Source organism: Lichenostomus cassidix, chromosome 17, assembly GCF_008360975.1.
Source record: "Lichenostomus cassidix isolate B80296 chromosome 17, HeHo_3.0, whole genome shotgun sequence".
NCBI lineage: Eukaryota > Metazoa > Chordata > Aves > Passeriformes > Meliphagidae > Lichenostomus > Lichenostomus cassidix.
In genome coordinates this window covers 9307843-9322264 of record NC_139497.1, presented here as the reverse complement: position 1 = coordinate 9322264, position 14422 = coordinate 9307843, and the positions used below count along the sequence as shown (strand labels likewise).

Here is a 14422-nt window from a genome sequence, read left to right as displayed (position 1 = left end):
TCTAAATCATCTCTGTTCACTGACGAGTCCTTGTTTTGGAGCTGGGTTTGCAGCTCTCCATCCATTTAATGTGGGCTTTATTGGGATTGTATAGCACTAAATTTGTAATTAGGGTGTCATAGGATATTAAGTCAAACACGTTGCCAAAAGCTAAGCAAATAATGGCTATGTGGTAACCTTTATCTACAAACTTGTAATTTTCTCAAAGGATGAACTGAGGCTCATTTGACAAGACACTTTCCATTGTACCATGCTGATGGGTGTATTTTTAATCCCTGAATTCTATATTAATTGAATCCTCTGTCCTCTCCATTTTTCAATCTGCATGTGTCGTGCTGGCCCGAGCAGCTGTTAACCAGAGCAGCCGAGCACCCCATCAGCATCCTGCCAAAGCTGGCATCTCCCAGGCTTCCAGACTCTCAGCAGAGGGAGAAGGTGGCTCAGCTCAGCTCAGTGCACTGCTCGAGGGCCCTCAGGTGCAGATCACACAGATCTGCTGCTTTCAAAACCCCACAGATGGCACCCGAGATATGCTCTGGGCTGTTATTAGACCACAGACAATTTCATCATCCTCATGTCTGACATTCCCATCCTTTCCAAAAGCAGAAGGGACCCACTGAGGGCCTGGTTGCTGGCAGACCTCCTCATCTAGGAATGCTAGAGCCTCTCCATGTTTGGAAATTTTCAAAATTCTCCTGGGTGATCCCTGAGCAAGGCAGTGTCACCTGGATATCAGTGCTGCTCCAAGCAGGATGTTGGACTGGAGACACCTGAGGTTGCTTCTGACCCAGATCCTTTAATGCTTCTCTAAGTCTATGAAATGAGTCTACAACATCATTAATGTTTCTTTTGTTTCTAACGTATTTAGTGAACAACTCTTTACTGGTTGTGGCTTTGCCAGACATGGATTTTCCTCTGTCTGTTTATCCTCTTCTATCAATATCTCTGCTCCACAGCCTGTTGTGATGGTTGCTGCATGTTGATCAGTATTCCCTTCTTCCTCTTCATATCTAGTGTCATTTTGCTTCCAGTGGCTGTTTTCAGGATTACCAACTTACAGGATGGGCTTTCAGCCAAAGTTACATTTTCTTGACTCTGCAATATCAGCTTTTCTGCCCTGTTGCAAGCTCAACTCAGAGAACTGCTGATTTCCCTCTCTGCAGATTTTTTCACTTGAGTTCTCAGAATTGTTACCATCTCCATGAGGTTTGTGAAGCTGCTGGTTCCATGAGTGATGAAGAGGCCAACAAGCCCTGTCAGCCCAGGGAGGGCTGGGTGACTCTGTGGCATGTCCTGGGCAGGAGCAGCTGTGCTGATCCCATCCCATCTGACCTGGTGCCAAAGGGAGGTTCTGCTCCAATTGGTCACACCTGCACTGCTCGCTCCACTCTGGAGCATCATTGCTCTCCCTGGAACTCTGTTCCACTGCTTCACAATCCTTACATAGTTTTTCTTCAGGTGGAACCTGAATTTCCCCACCATGGTATAACCCCATTGCTCCTTGCCCTGTCCTGTCTTCAGCCTTGTACAGAACCAGTGTGTGTTGCTGTGGCTTCCCCTAGGTCTTTAATTTCAGCCTTTGCTCACAGGTTGCACTCTTGCACCATTCAGCCCCTCCTGGTGCTCCCTCTGAGCTCTCTCCAGTCAGTCCACATCTCCTCTGAAGCATCCCAGGCTTTGGTTGTCCCAGCCCTGCATAGCCCACACACGATGGCACCATTACTGTGTTATTTCCTGTGCCCTGACATTCTCCTGTTCTGCACAAGCACAGCACTTTTGACTCTGGTTCCTCTGCTGATTTGCAGCAGCATCCAGGTCCTTTCCTGCAGAATGGTGATGGATTGAGCTGCTGCCCATCTCAAGCCCTCTGCCAAATGCCACTCAGCACTGCTTTGAATCCCTATGAACCCTTGGAGGGCTCTCCTTCCTCTCCACAGGACAGCTTGGAAGTGGGGCAGGGACAGGAGAACAGAAAACCTGCATGTGCACTGTGGCCACTCCTCTCCTGTGCCTTGGGCTATTTTGGTAGCAATGTGTTCTCCTTGCCAACAGGGTCTCAGCTAGAGGCTCTTTCCTGCTTGTGCCTTTGTGTGATGCTCCAGCTGAAGCAGATGGCACCTATTTTGCTACACCCTCACCATGGCCAGGAGCTGCTGATGGCCCTGACTGTGTGTGCATCCCTCCTCATCCTCCAGCTGAACTTTCTGAGTCACCCTCCCTGAATGTGTCTCCCTGCTCTCTCCCTGCTCTGTGCAGGATCAGTCCCCATGTGCCCAACTGCTGTTCCCTTGTGCAGCCTCGTGATGGGCAGAAGCATCGTGTTGGAGGGAGCTGTTCCTGCCATGCCCTGGGCTCTGCTGGGAGCTGCATTTCCAGCTCCTTGCCCTCAGAAGCTCTTCCAGCTTCCCTCAGGTGTGTGAACCTCACCACTTGGTGGCTGACACCACAACTGCTTGGTGTCACCTGCTGAAGCACCCTCAATCCCACTGTCTGTGACACTGGTGAAGACATTTGACAGCACTGGCCCCATACAGACCCTGTGGGACACCACTTGTCACTGATCTCCATCTGGACATTGAGCCACTGGCCACTGGATGTGACCATCCAACCAATTCCTCATCCACCAAGCAGTCAATCCATCAGGTCCACATCTCTCCAATTAAGAGAGAAGGCAATCATGGGCACTGTCTCAAAGGTCTGTCAGAAGTCCATATAGATAAGATCTGCAGTCCCATTGTCTGCTGATGCAGATAATCTGAGTCCTTCTGCCAGCAGATGTGTCATTTCAATGGCTTCATTTCTGCACCCAGAACTTTTAAATACAGCAAGGGTTGGACACGGTGCAGGGTAGGGTTGGAGCAGAATTTTGGGAGTGAGGTGTTTCCAGGGACACAGTCAAACAAACTTTCCCATAATCACAACATTTTTTCTTCCATCTTATATATGACACAGTCACTTCAAACTTCAGCTCTTCTTCTGCTGCGTGGTGCCAATGTCAGGACAAAGTCAGGCTGATATTTTGCCAAACAATGAAATACTGAGATGTGGATGGAGCAAAAACTGAGTAATCACTGAATCATTGAGCAATCAATTACCACCCAATCTGTTTCTGGAGCTGTTTCTGGAGTCCCAACCTTGAGAAACTTCCATTGGAAGGGCCAAGTCCTGCACCCCCACAGCTGCTGAGCAGTCCCTGGATTCCTGGGAGCAAAACATGTCTCTGGTAGGTACAAAATTAGCTTCCCTTCACCAGGAGGGTGGTCAAGTGTGGAACAGGTCAACCTGGGACAGATCAACGTCTAGCAAATGTGTCAGTATGAGCAAGAGAAGTTGCTGTGCCAGACTTTCAGCAAAGACTTCCAGAGAGCCTTCACACCAGGGTTTCTGCAACTCTGTGGAGAAGTTAAGGAATCTTTTCTTGATATGACATATCCACATCATTGTTTCCTCTGTTATATTAATTGGTTTTATTATTTATTGTAGTTTATTCTGAGGGACTGGTTTATGTCAGTTTGATGTAGTCAATAGGAATGAAATTACATTACCACCCTGCTCAAATCCTCCTTCCTGCTATAGCTGATGCTCCTTGCTTTTGTTTCTCTTCACCCACTGGATCATTTTAAGGGAAAAAGAGGTATGTAATGTTATGCTGCTCTTGAAATGTTCACTCTCCTGTCAGCTCTCCTGACTCAGAATCATGGTGTCTCACCCAGAGTCTTCCTCTCCTGGGCAGTTCCCTCACAGGGATTTAGGATCATGCTTTTGAAAAGATCCCACCCAAGGGATGGACACCAACCACAGCAATCACCTGTGCTGAGGCTGTTTCTTTTCTCAGTTCAGTAGGGTGCCCAGGGCACTGGTAGAGTCACCAGCCCCAGAGGGATTATAAGATGTGTAGATGTGGCACCTGGGGACATGGTTTGGTGGTGGCCTTGGCAGTGCTGGGGGAATGGTTGGGCTTGCTGATCTTAGAGGCTTTTCCAACCTTAATGGTTTATGATGCTGATATTTCACATTTCAAGCCCTCAGTCCTGACCAGTTTCTATTTTTGATACAAATCTAATAAATAACAGGCATGCCTGAGTGCTGAGACATCTTTCTGGCTTGCCTGTGACCTGGTGTCACCTGGTTGTTGTAAGGTCATCAAGACCCAAATGGAGCAGTCTTATCAGGAAGGCAGCTCAAGATTTCAGCCAGCAGAGTAATAACTAATTGAGTGTATTTCAATCATGAGATCCACAGAAGGAGAGCAAACTCCACAGAGTAGAAGGAAATTGCATCTTAGAGTAATCTGAACGTGGGTAGATAATTAGGCCTATATTTCATGGGAACATTTGCTGGGCAACATAATGAAAAGGCCAGCAACATAATTTTCTTTAAGTGGTGTGATGCCTCCCACTGGGGTCGTGCTGTGCCAGTGCTGCTGCTGCAGTGCAGGGAGCAGGGAGAGGCAGTGCCCAGCCACTTGCTGTTGCATGATGGTGCTAAGCTGAAGCCTCTCCTCCCCATCTCTAATATCTTCTCAGAGAAAGCTGCTGAGGCTCTGTGAAGAGGTGGCAAAATAAACCCCACAGACTCATCACTTCCCCACCTTTCCAAACAGCACGTGAAGTGTGCTCAGGTTGTGCTTGCAGAGCCAGACAGACCCAGTGCTACCCTGGGAGTCTCCCAGTGGGAAGTCAGGCTGCTGCCACTGACCGAGTTTGGAACTGCTCCTGCTCTGAGTCATTGCTGGTCCAGCCTGGGAGGTCAGTAGAGGCTGAGGAAGCGGCTCTGGGGCTGGGATTTGAGGGACACTCAGGTGTCTGTGCCTGGGAACCCCCTCATGCCCAGCAGGAGAGCACTGTGCCCTCCCAGCCATGCTCTGCCAGAGCCAGGCTGCTGCTCTCATCCCAGCAGAGTGCATCCCGCCCTCAAATCACCCCAGACTGTGACCATGCATGGGAAGTAAGCCCCCAAGACCTTTTTCAATGGTTTTTTTTCCCAAATTTGGGATAAAAAGCTCTGTTTTTCCCTGTTCTCCACCCACAGCTGAGCACAGAGCCTCCCTTCCAAATCTCCAGTCTGGGAGGGCTGCTCTGGTTTCCTCTGCCAGGACCTTGCTGCCTTGTGCAGGAGCAGACAGATAATATAAAATAACATTCAACCTCTTCATAATGCTAGAAAAATTATAAAACTTGGGAAAATGCAGTGACTGAGGAGGATGGAGGAGAGGGTTTGTTCTTTGGGCACAGGTAACCCTGTGGTCAGTGTCTCAGGGAGCTGAGTTCCCCTCCCAGCAGTGCTGCCCTCAGGAGCACATCGGGGCTGGGATATGTCAGTAGCAGAAGGCAGGGCTGAAAGGCTGTACCCAGCCCTGGCAAGCACTGATTAGGTCTTTTACTAAATATAGCTGGGTTGACCTGGCCAACATGGGGTCTGAGTGTCCTGAATCTCAGCTGGTTTGGAACTGTTCACCCGGGGATCAGGACTACTTTTGGGTCTGGGTTTAACCAAGCTCCTTTTCCCTGATGCCAAATGCTTGGCCAGCTCTGCTCAAGTGAATTCACTCAAAGCAAAACCATAATTCTTGGCAAACTCCAACTTGTTTGCTATTGATATTGCTTCAGTGATATATTGTCTAATTTAGTTAGACCAGTGTTGGGAGAGATATTTTCTTACAGTGCCTCATTAGAGTGAAGTATGTACTTGATGAATTTAACAGCAACATCTTGAAGTGACTAAACTGGCCAAGCAGGAAGGTGGAGAGGTGATAATTCAGTGACCTTCTGGCATTCTGGAGACCTTGAGCTTCTCAGGCACTTGGCCATAACCATTCTCCTCAAACTCTTTCCAAACAGTGCTGTGTGACTAAACCCCATCAGCACCTTCAGCTGCCTCAGTGTTGTGGGTTTATTACCAGCTCTCAGGGCTGCTGTGGCTTGTCAGAAGAGCTCAGCTGGGGCAGAGTGTTTAAGGACAGTGGGCACATAGGTTTGCCCTTTCTTTTCAGCCTGGTGCTTTCCCCCTCCAGTACCAACACACTTGGGCCAGTTGTTTTGTGCAGAGAAATGGGGCAGGAGGCTAAAACCATCCCTGCCCTGTCCTGTCTGTGCCACTTCTGTGTTCTGAGCACACCATGTGCACACATGGGGAGGCACCTGCACTTTGGCTTAAGCTGTGGTGATGTGCAGCCCTGGGAAATGCCCGTGGGGTGGGGGGTGTCCCACACGTCCCTTGGCACTGCTGACCCTGGTTCTCTGCCCTTCCCAGGACCTGAGTGACTGACGGTGTTCTCTGCATGGACCACAAACAAGCCTGGTCTCAATTTGGACCACAGGAACTGCAGTCATCTCACATGGGCCATTAAACACCCCACTTGATCCTGGTTTTATGCTTACACACTGCTGAGTCCCTTCCCTTCTCCTCCCAGGTTTACATTCCCACCAAAGCCAGGGGTCAGCATGAGGCACAAACGCAGCTGGCGTGTGAAGGATGATATTCGGCTGAACCTGGAAGAAAAATAGGCTGTTTCTGAGGATAAGGATCAGTGCAGAGCCCAGTGCTTGAGAAGCTGGGATTGTTTTTCTCCTGTGTTTTTATCTCTGTAATTATCTCCTCTGGCTGTCCTGAGTTGCTTAGCTATTCACTACCATGAGGTCCTTCTATACCTCTTCACATTGTCTCATGTATTTATGACCCCGAATGCCTTAACATCAGCAGCAAGCTTTGTCACTCCTTTTTGTTTCAATTCATTTTCAAGATTATTTCTGAATACACTGAAGTGAGCAGAGCCCTGCCCAGGTCCCTGTGGGGCTCCATTGCTGTCCTCCCTCCATTCAGGAGCCTGCCTACTGAGAGCTGCTCTTTGAGAATCCTTTAACCAGGTATTTATCTATTCCAAGCCTTTTCTATCAATCCCGTGGTAGCTGAATTCCTGTAAGAAACCCGTGTGACAGACCTTTTGGAAATCCAGGCAGACTATTCCACTTGCTTATTGACCCCTCTAAAGAACTCTTAACGGGTTTATGGAGCATTCTGTTCTTTCCAGGAAACCCAACTTTCTTTTCTTCACAGTATTTCAGATGTATCCAGCTCTGCACTAATGGGATTCTTAGTGACAATTTCACTTTGCCCAGGAGGGAACCTCAGACTTCAGGTTCTGTCTTAACCTCAAACCCTTTGCATCTGTCACCTTGAAGCTCTCAGACACTGAGGCTGTTACACACAGTGATTACATACTACAATTAAGTAATTAAACTGTTTCACCTCTGAGCTCCCACTGAGCACTTAGGTGAACCATCTCAGCCTGATGCATTTGCACTCTCTAGTTTGGCTATTTATTCCTCAACTCCTTCTGCTGACACTTGAACATGAGCCAAATCCAATGCCCCGTCCATATAAAGATGACTTTTGGCACAGGAACATCTCCAAGCTTTTCCTCACTGACTACAGATGCAAAATATTCATTGTTTTTCTGTTCTGACCTTATCTCCTATGAATGCTTCTCTTGCACCATAGCCAATTTCTGACTCTCCAGTTTGACGTGCTTGAAGAAGTATTTATTATTGTTTGCCTCTCCATTTTGCAGGTTGCTGCTGTGGCTGGTTTTGGCTTGCCTTATTTCTCCTTTTTTTTGCATTTAAACTGTCAGGATACACATTTTTTTCTCATTTAGACAAAAATTACTTTTCTAAACATAAAAAACTGGTTCCTTAAAATCTGAGTATCAGAATCTGATCTAAGATCTAGACCTAATCAGGTTTGAAGTTCTGGGTTTTCCATGCAGAGATGTGCTGTCTGGTTTGACAGGATGCTGAGACACCAGATTTTCAAGTGTGATACATTTCTCTGGACAAAACCCATCACTGATTGGGATTGATTTTGCCTGGCTTGGGCTTCAGGGCAGTGCACCTTCACCAGTGGAAAGAGGAAGCATCCTCTGGCCAGCTGTGATTATTTTGGAAGCTGTTTCGGGGTAAGATTCCATGAGAGCCCCGTGAGTGGAGGTTTGGGGCTGGGGTGGAGGGGCTGTGATGCTCCCGGCCCCCTCGGCCCGTTTGCCTGTGTGCATCTGTCTGGGAGGCCCTGTTGCCATGGAGAAGCCATGGGAACTGTCTGCCTGGCTCTGCTGACTCTTTTTCCTAGCATGAAGCAAAGGCATCTCTGGCTGTAATGAGCTGGGGACCCATGTCTCCTCTTCTGGGGTAACCCAGACCCCTAAATACCTGGGAGAAACCCAAAGGTAGGGAGGAAACCCTAAGGGAAGGCAGGGAAGAAGCAGAGAGCAAGAGAGGAACCTGCAGGGAGATGGGCAAGGGCTCCTGGGGTGCTATGGAGTGATGGAGCCAGGCACATCTCCAGGGCACACAGACCAACACGGGAAATTCCCAATGGATCTATGGAAATCTTTCCCTGTGGGAGTGGTGCAGCCCTGGAGCATGGATCAGAGCTTTGAATCATTGTTTGAATTCCATCCTTGGAGGTGTTCAAAATAAACCCATTGGGCCAATGTGCCTTCAAAGTGAGCCTGCTCTGGGCTGGACCCTCCTCAGGCTCAAAGAGTGACCTACCAGGGAATGGGCAAGGGAGAATTTGAGGGAGCTCCAAGAGGCACCAGTAAGAGCAGCCTGAGCATGGGATGAAGATGGAGGCATCCATGTGGATGCTTTTTAATTCTGGGAACTGTCAGCCCTGGGAACAGCTTCATGCAGACTGTAACTGCTCGCATGGCTCCAGTTCTCGACACATGTTTTTCAGTTGCTCCTTCAAAACAGATGGATTTTCTCTCCTTTTCTGTTGTAGGAACTCTTTGGTGACATGACTGTGCAACAAAAACCAGGGTGGGGGGACAGTCATGAGTAGAGGTTTAATGGGAGTCATCTTCTGGTGGAAAAAATCCAATGTATTGAGATTGGGTTTTGTTTTGTACATGAAAAATGTCACTGTGAGCAACTTTGGGGTGTTTCCAGGTAGATCTGCTGGGGATTCTGTCAGGCATAGAGTAGTTACTAACTAGAGTTAGTAACTGCCTGCTAGTTTGGAGGGTGAGTTGTATCTTTAAGGAATAGCATTTGCCTCAAATGGCAAAATATTGAAACGTAGAAATAAAGAACATTTCCCCCATCTAGTTTACATACAGGGAAAAAGGGGCAGGGGGACCATAGGCTGACCTTATTTTTTAAGTTATTGCCATGTCTTCATTGTGCACACATGGCACTTTTTCTGCTCACAGCTTGAGTCTCAGCAAAGATACAGCTCTAAAAATTTGTTACTCATAACAATTTTACATTACTCATAACATAATCTGAATTCCCCAGATTATGATAAAATTCTGCTTGGTGAGGTATTTGTATCCTGCTCCTTCTGTCCACACAAACCAGGGGAGTTGGGTACCTTTTCATCTTTCTTCCTCTCTCTACAGAAATTACTTTATTTTTCAATGGGTAGATTAGTAGACCAAAGAAACTTAATTTGTTCAAATCCTCTTATATTTTCTTGCAGATTTTACTTTGGAATCTGTGGAGAGAAAGAATTGAAGCTTTCCCCCAGCTTTTGATCTATTCACGCAGGGTCTCTGAAGGACAGTGAAACACAAACTTATGCTACAGCCCTTCCTCAGGTACAGACAAGACAAGGTGAGCTGGTCACTGCCTCCTTCAGCTGCCTCTTTTCATAAAGCCTGTAGGAACTTTAATCATCTATAAAACTTTTACCCTTCAGTCCAATATTGTTGAACAAGTGGCTCTCAATTTTTGGGACTTATGCACTCACCTACATAGTCAGGGGGAGAATCCAAGTGCTTTTTTTGTATATATTATGAATAATATATAAGAACCTGCTGCCCCACTCATTCAAGTGCCCTGAAAGTAGATTTATAAAATCTAAAAATCTAAAAACATTTTCCCAAAGTATTTTATAAATTAAATACTTTCCCAAAGCACTTTTCCAAGCCTTCCTAGGGATCGAAACCTAAACCCATGAAATTGATCTGGGGGCTGGAACCCCTCTGCTGTGAAGAAAGGCTGGAGGAGTTGGGATTGTTCAGATGGAGAAGAGAAGGCTCTGGGGAGACCTTCTTGCAGTGTTGCAATATATAAAGGAGGCTTATAAGGAAGATGATGGGACACTTTATTAGGGCCTGTAGTGACAGGATAAGAGGCAGAGATTCAGGTTTTGTAATGGGAAGAAATTTTTTATTATGAGGGTGATGAGACCCCGGGGTTGTTCAGAGAAGCTGTGGCTGCCCCATCCCTGGAAGTGTCCAAAGCCAGGTTGGACAAGGAACAGCCTGGGACAGTGTCCCTGCCCATGGCAGAGGGTGAAGTAAGTGATCTATGAAGGTTCCTTCCAACCCAAGCAGTTCTGTGACTGTGTGAACTGAAAATGCTCTGAGGCTGGGCTGACTGAGCGATCAGTCAGCTCCTTGTGCTGGGTTTGTTTTCAAGCATTCCATGAGCTCGAGGCAGGTGTTTGCTCTGGCAGGTGACACTGGGCACAAGGAGGTGTCTGAGCACCCATCTCTGCCTCATGCCTCCGCTGCTTCCAGTGACTCTGGGAACAGCTGTGGTGCCTGCTCTGGGACAATGGTGGTGAGCAGTGACCATCAGGGGACAAAGCCAGCAGTGTTTGTGTCAATCCTTCAGGGCTGTCGTGCAAAACCTGACAGCCCGACCTTCGTGACCATGTGCACCCCACGAGCAGAGGGACATGGCTGCACTCACCCACTGCCCTGCTGCCAACACAGCGCCCAGCTGTGGAAAATAAACCGTGTGTGAAACTTTTCACCCGATCTGTCAAAGGCAGGCAGCAGTTTTGTGTCAAAATGACTGATTTTTTTGCAGGTTACATGTCTGTTTCCTGACAGGAGCCTGGAGGGAGCGACCCCTGGGCCTCCCCTGGCAGCCTGTCTGACGGCTGATGGCTGCATGTTAACCTCAGGTGGAATCGTGGAATCAGAGAGTATCCCGAGCTGGAAGGACCCACCAGGATCATCAGCCCAGCTCCTGTCCCTGCACAGACACCCAGCAATGCCACCCTGTGCATCCCTGGCAGCATTGTCCAAACACTCCTGGAGCTCTGGCAGCCTCAGGCTGTGCCCATTCCCTGGGGAGCCTGGGCAGTGCCCAGCACCCTCTGGGGGAAGAACCTTTCCTGATCTCCAGCCTGACCCTCCCTGACAGCTCCAGCCGTTCCCTGGCTCCTGTCCCTGTCACAGAGAGCAGAGATGGGAGCTACCCCTCGGGAACAGGCTGCAGCCCCTGAGGTGTCCCCTCGCCCCTCCCTTCTCCCGCTGCAGGCACCCACCGCCCCGCGCGGCCCTCAGGCGGGGTCGGCGTCCCCTCCCCGGCCATGATGTCAGGCGGGCGGAGGAGGTGCCGCCGGCCAAATATAGCGGCGCTTCCTGGGCGGCGGGGCGGGCTCGTCCCTCCTTCCCTCCCTCCCTCCCTCCTGCCGCAGTCAATGGGGCGGCAGCGGCCGGTGCGGAGCGCAGCGCGGGCCGGGGCCGCGGGCCGGGGGCAGGCATGGCGGGGCGCTGAGGCGGTGCGGCGGCGAGGGGCGGCGGCGCGCCCCGGCATGGGCAGCCGCGGAGCCCGGCGATGAGCGCTCCCCCGGCCGCGACCCCCCGCGCGAATATGGGCACAGCCGTGTCCAAAAGGAAGACGCTCAGGAACGAGGCCATGTCGTCCGTGGCGGCCAAAGTGAGGTGGGTGCCGGGGGCGCGGCGGGCGGTACCTCGGGGGGCCGCGCGGTGCCGGGACCCTGCCCGCCCCCGGCCGCCTCAGGAGTCGTGCCGGGCTGCGGTAGCCCTGAGACCCGCGGGCTGAGCCCGGGCACCGGTGCGGGCACGACCTGGGGTTTGTCCCCCGGGGCCATCCTGGGGCTGGGGAATGGCACCTGCCGGTGGGTCCCCCTCGCCGGCTGCCCCGATCGCCCCAAAGCAGCCGCGCACTTGGTGGTGGCGGTCAGCCGTGCTCCCCTGCACCCCGCGGACCCTCAGCCTCCGGAGAGGTCACTTGTCTCCAGAGGCGTCCCCGCCGCCGGCCCGGCCACAGCACCGCAGGTTTTGTTCGCTGGCTTGGCAAGGAGCGTGTCAGAAGTGGGTTTGTCAGGGATGGATCTTTATAATTGTCGGGAATTCGGAAGCGCGGTCGGTTTGCCCGGGTGGTTTCTTCTGGGCTGAAATGCCGTGTGCGTGTCCGAGGGCAAAGTCAGCAGCCTCCTTCAAGGGGTCTCGCTCTTTTGAGTGGAAAAACTGCGCTGTGAAAATCTGCACCCACCACTTCTGCCCTCCCCAGCAGAGTCCCAAGCCACTACATGGACCAGTTAAGGGATTTGTGTTCTATATTGTGCCTGTTCTGGCTTTATATTGCTTGTCCTACAGTGTAGCATTTCGTTCACTGCCTGGTCCCAGTGCTTTTCAGTATCAAACATGGAAAAGCCTAGCAAATACATTTGCTGCTTAATGGTACTTAGGTTTAAAAAGCTGTCACAGATGAGCTTTGCCTTAGTGCCCTTTCCCAGATAAAAGGACTGTTCTCCCGCGCTGCAGTGCAACTGTCACCACAATCATCTGGTGACTATTTGGGGGCATTGGCGCAGCTCTTTAACTGCTCCTTCAGCACAGCTGTGCCAGGGGTAGGTCTGTCACTGTCCCTGCTACTGCTAGACTGGCTCTTTGCTGCTGGGGAAAAATTAGGGAGAAATGAACTTTCAAGCCGCATTATATAACACCTTCTTTGTGTTGTTAGACAGAATTGCATTAGAATAACCTGGAGTCATGTGTAGGGCTCAGTCCGTGTTGCTGTGAGATCGCAGTCACCTCTCTCTTTAACTGAGCATTATGGCATCTCTGCTGTGCTGGGAGGAAAGAGAAGTCTTATGGCTTGGAGTGAAGAGATGCAAAGCTGTCTGTATCTTGCCATCTGTTTGAGTTGTAAAGAAATCCATCCTTCAAACTCTGGAGTATCTCAAGGGAAAGCTCTCCAGGCAGAGCCTGCAACTTTTCCCCACGTTTTGTTGCACCCGGTCCATAACCAGTCATGAAACCTTTAATGCTTTCCATGGCATTCAGAGATTTGGCAGTGGGATTCTTTGTGGTGATGTCAGCCAGGTGTATATACAGAAATGACACGTAAAGCACCATAAGTGCTGTGATGGGGCTCTGGGAGTGGGATTAGGCAGTCACACAAACAGCATACTCAGTAATTGGTAGGATTTCAAATGGTAGTGTGGGTGTTTGGGAGCGACTAATGTGTTTTGAGCATAATGACTTGTTAGCCTACACCAGGGTGGGCAGATGCTACTCTGGTTGTATCAACTCTGTGGAGTCCAGGAGGTGCCTCTGGGGTTCTGGGTTGCTCCATACCTGCTGTAACTACCGACAAGCTGCAGATACAGGTTTGTGGGAACTCTGAGGTGTCTCTGGGAGGTGTGAATTGAGGTGGTTTGACCAGAAAAGTTCTGAGTGGGCTTGGTCTGGGGTACACAATGCCCTTGAGGAGTGTCTGGTCATGTAGACCATGGCACAAGATAAGTGCTTTTATGTTTCTCCCTGTTGATGCCTGTGCTAGAAATTCCTGATCCAAAAGTCATTTGAGGAGGACAGTGAACTTATCGAGAGCCTCTCTGCAGAGCCTCTTTGCATGGAGAAGGTGCTGGGGGTGGCAGGTGCTGTCCATGTGCCTCCATCCTGGGGCTCCAGGCACGGCTCAGTCCCTGCTTCCACGGGCTGTGCCATGCTTGGAATTTCTTCTGAGGTGATGACCCACCTGCTGAAAGGTTTCCTGGAGCTCATCACACACAGCTCCTCTGCTCTGCCCTGGGTCCTCCTGCACGTATCCCCCATGTCCTTACCTACAGCAAGGACTCTGCAGGACCCTGGATAAGGCTACAGAGACAGCCTGTTCTGTCCACCCCATGAGGGCTGGGCACTTGGGTCACCTGTGTGGGTAGCACTGCTGCAATGATCATGTGCCCTGTGGGTGTAGGCAGCTGGGGGATCCTGTTCTTGTGCTGCAGAAGGAGATACCCTCGGTTTGCTTCTCTGCATCTTCTGGGCTCTGCCTTGTTCATATTTCTCATGACTTCTCTTTAGAGCGAAAGATCATCTGCTGGAATTCCACTGCAAGTCCAAGTGGCCATGGTGTGTATTTCTTATGTGTGGCTGGAGTGTGTGTGTGTACACTTGACTGTCTTACTGAGCGAGGAGCAGTGCTTGTTTGCTGGTGTGATTAATGAGATCCAAACAGGAGGTGCAGGCTCCCTAGATTCTTAAATTAAAATCTCTGCAGAGCAACTCGGGAGTCTCCTGTCCCAGGAGAATTAATTAAGCTCCATGCAGCTTGTTGTGTGCTGGGTCTTTTAAGTAGCTTCTTACAAACTAACAACACAATTACCCTGTGCCAACACTGTGGAGAGCACCCACGATGCTCCTGACTTT

At 50.1% G+C, this 14422-nt stretch overlaps 1 protein-coding gene across 4 annotated transcripts in view; it reads left to right on the top strand.

Annotated features, from left to right (window-relative positions):
• Nucleotides 1-11439: 11439 nt before the first annotated feature.
• Nucleotides 11440-14422, top strand: part of NSMF (NMDA receptor synaptonuclear signaling and neuronal migration factor) — a 48028-nt gene continuing 45045 nt past the window's right edge. For 2 of the 4 annotated variants that reach the window (XM_085076427.1, XM_085076425.1), the window contains exon 1: nucleotides 11440-11686. In XM_085076427.1, the coding sequence (XP_084932553.1) occupies nucleotides 11580-11686 (107 nt within the window). In that variant the 5' untranslated portion in view covers nucleotides 11440-11579. The remainder of the gene's footprint in view (nucleotides 11687-14422) is intronic. The other 2 variants (XM_085076428.1, XM_085076426.1) reach the window with 1 other exon arrangement.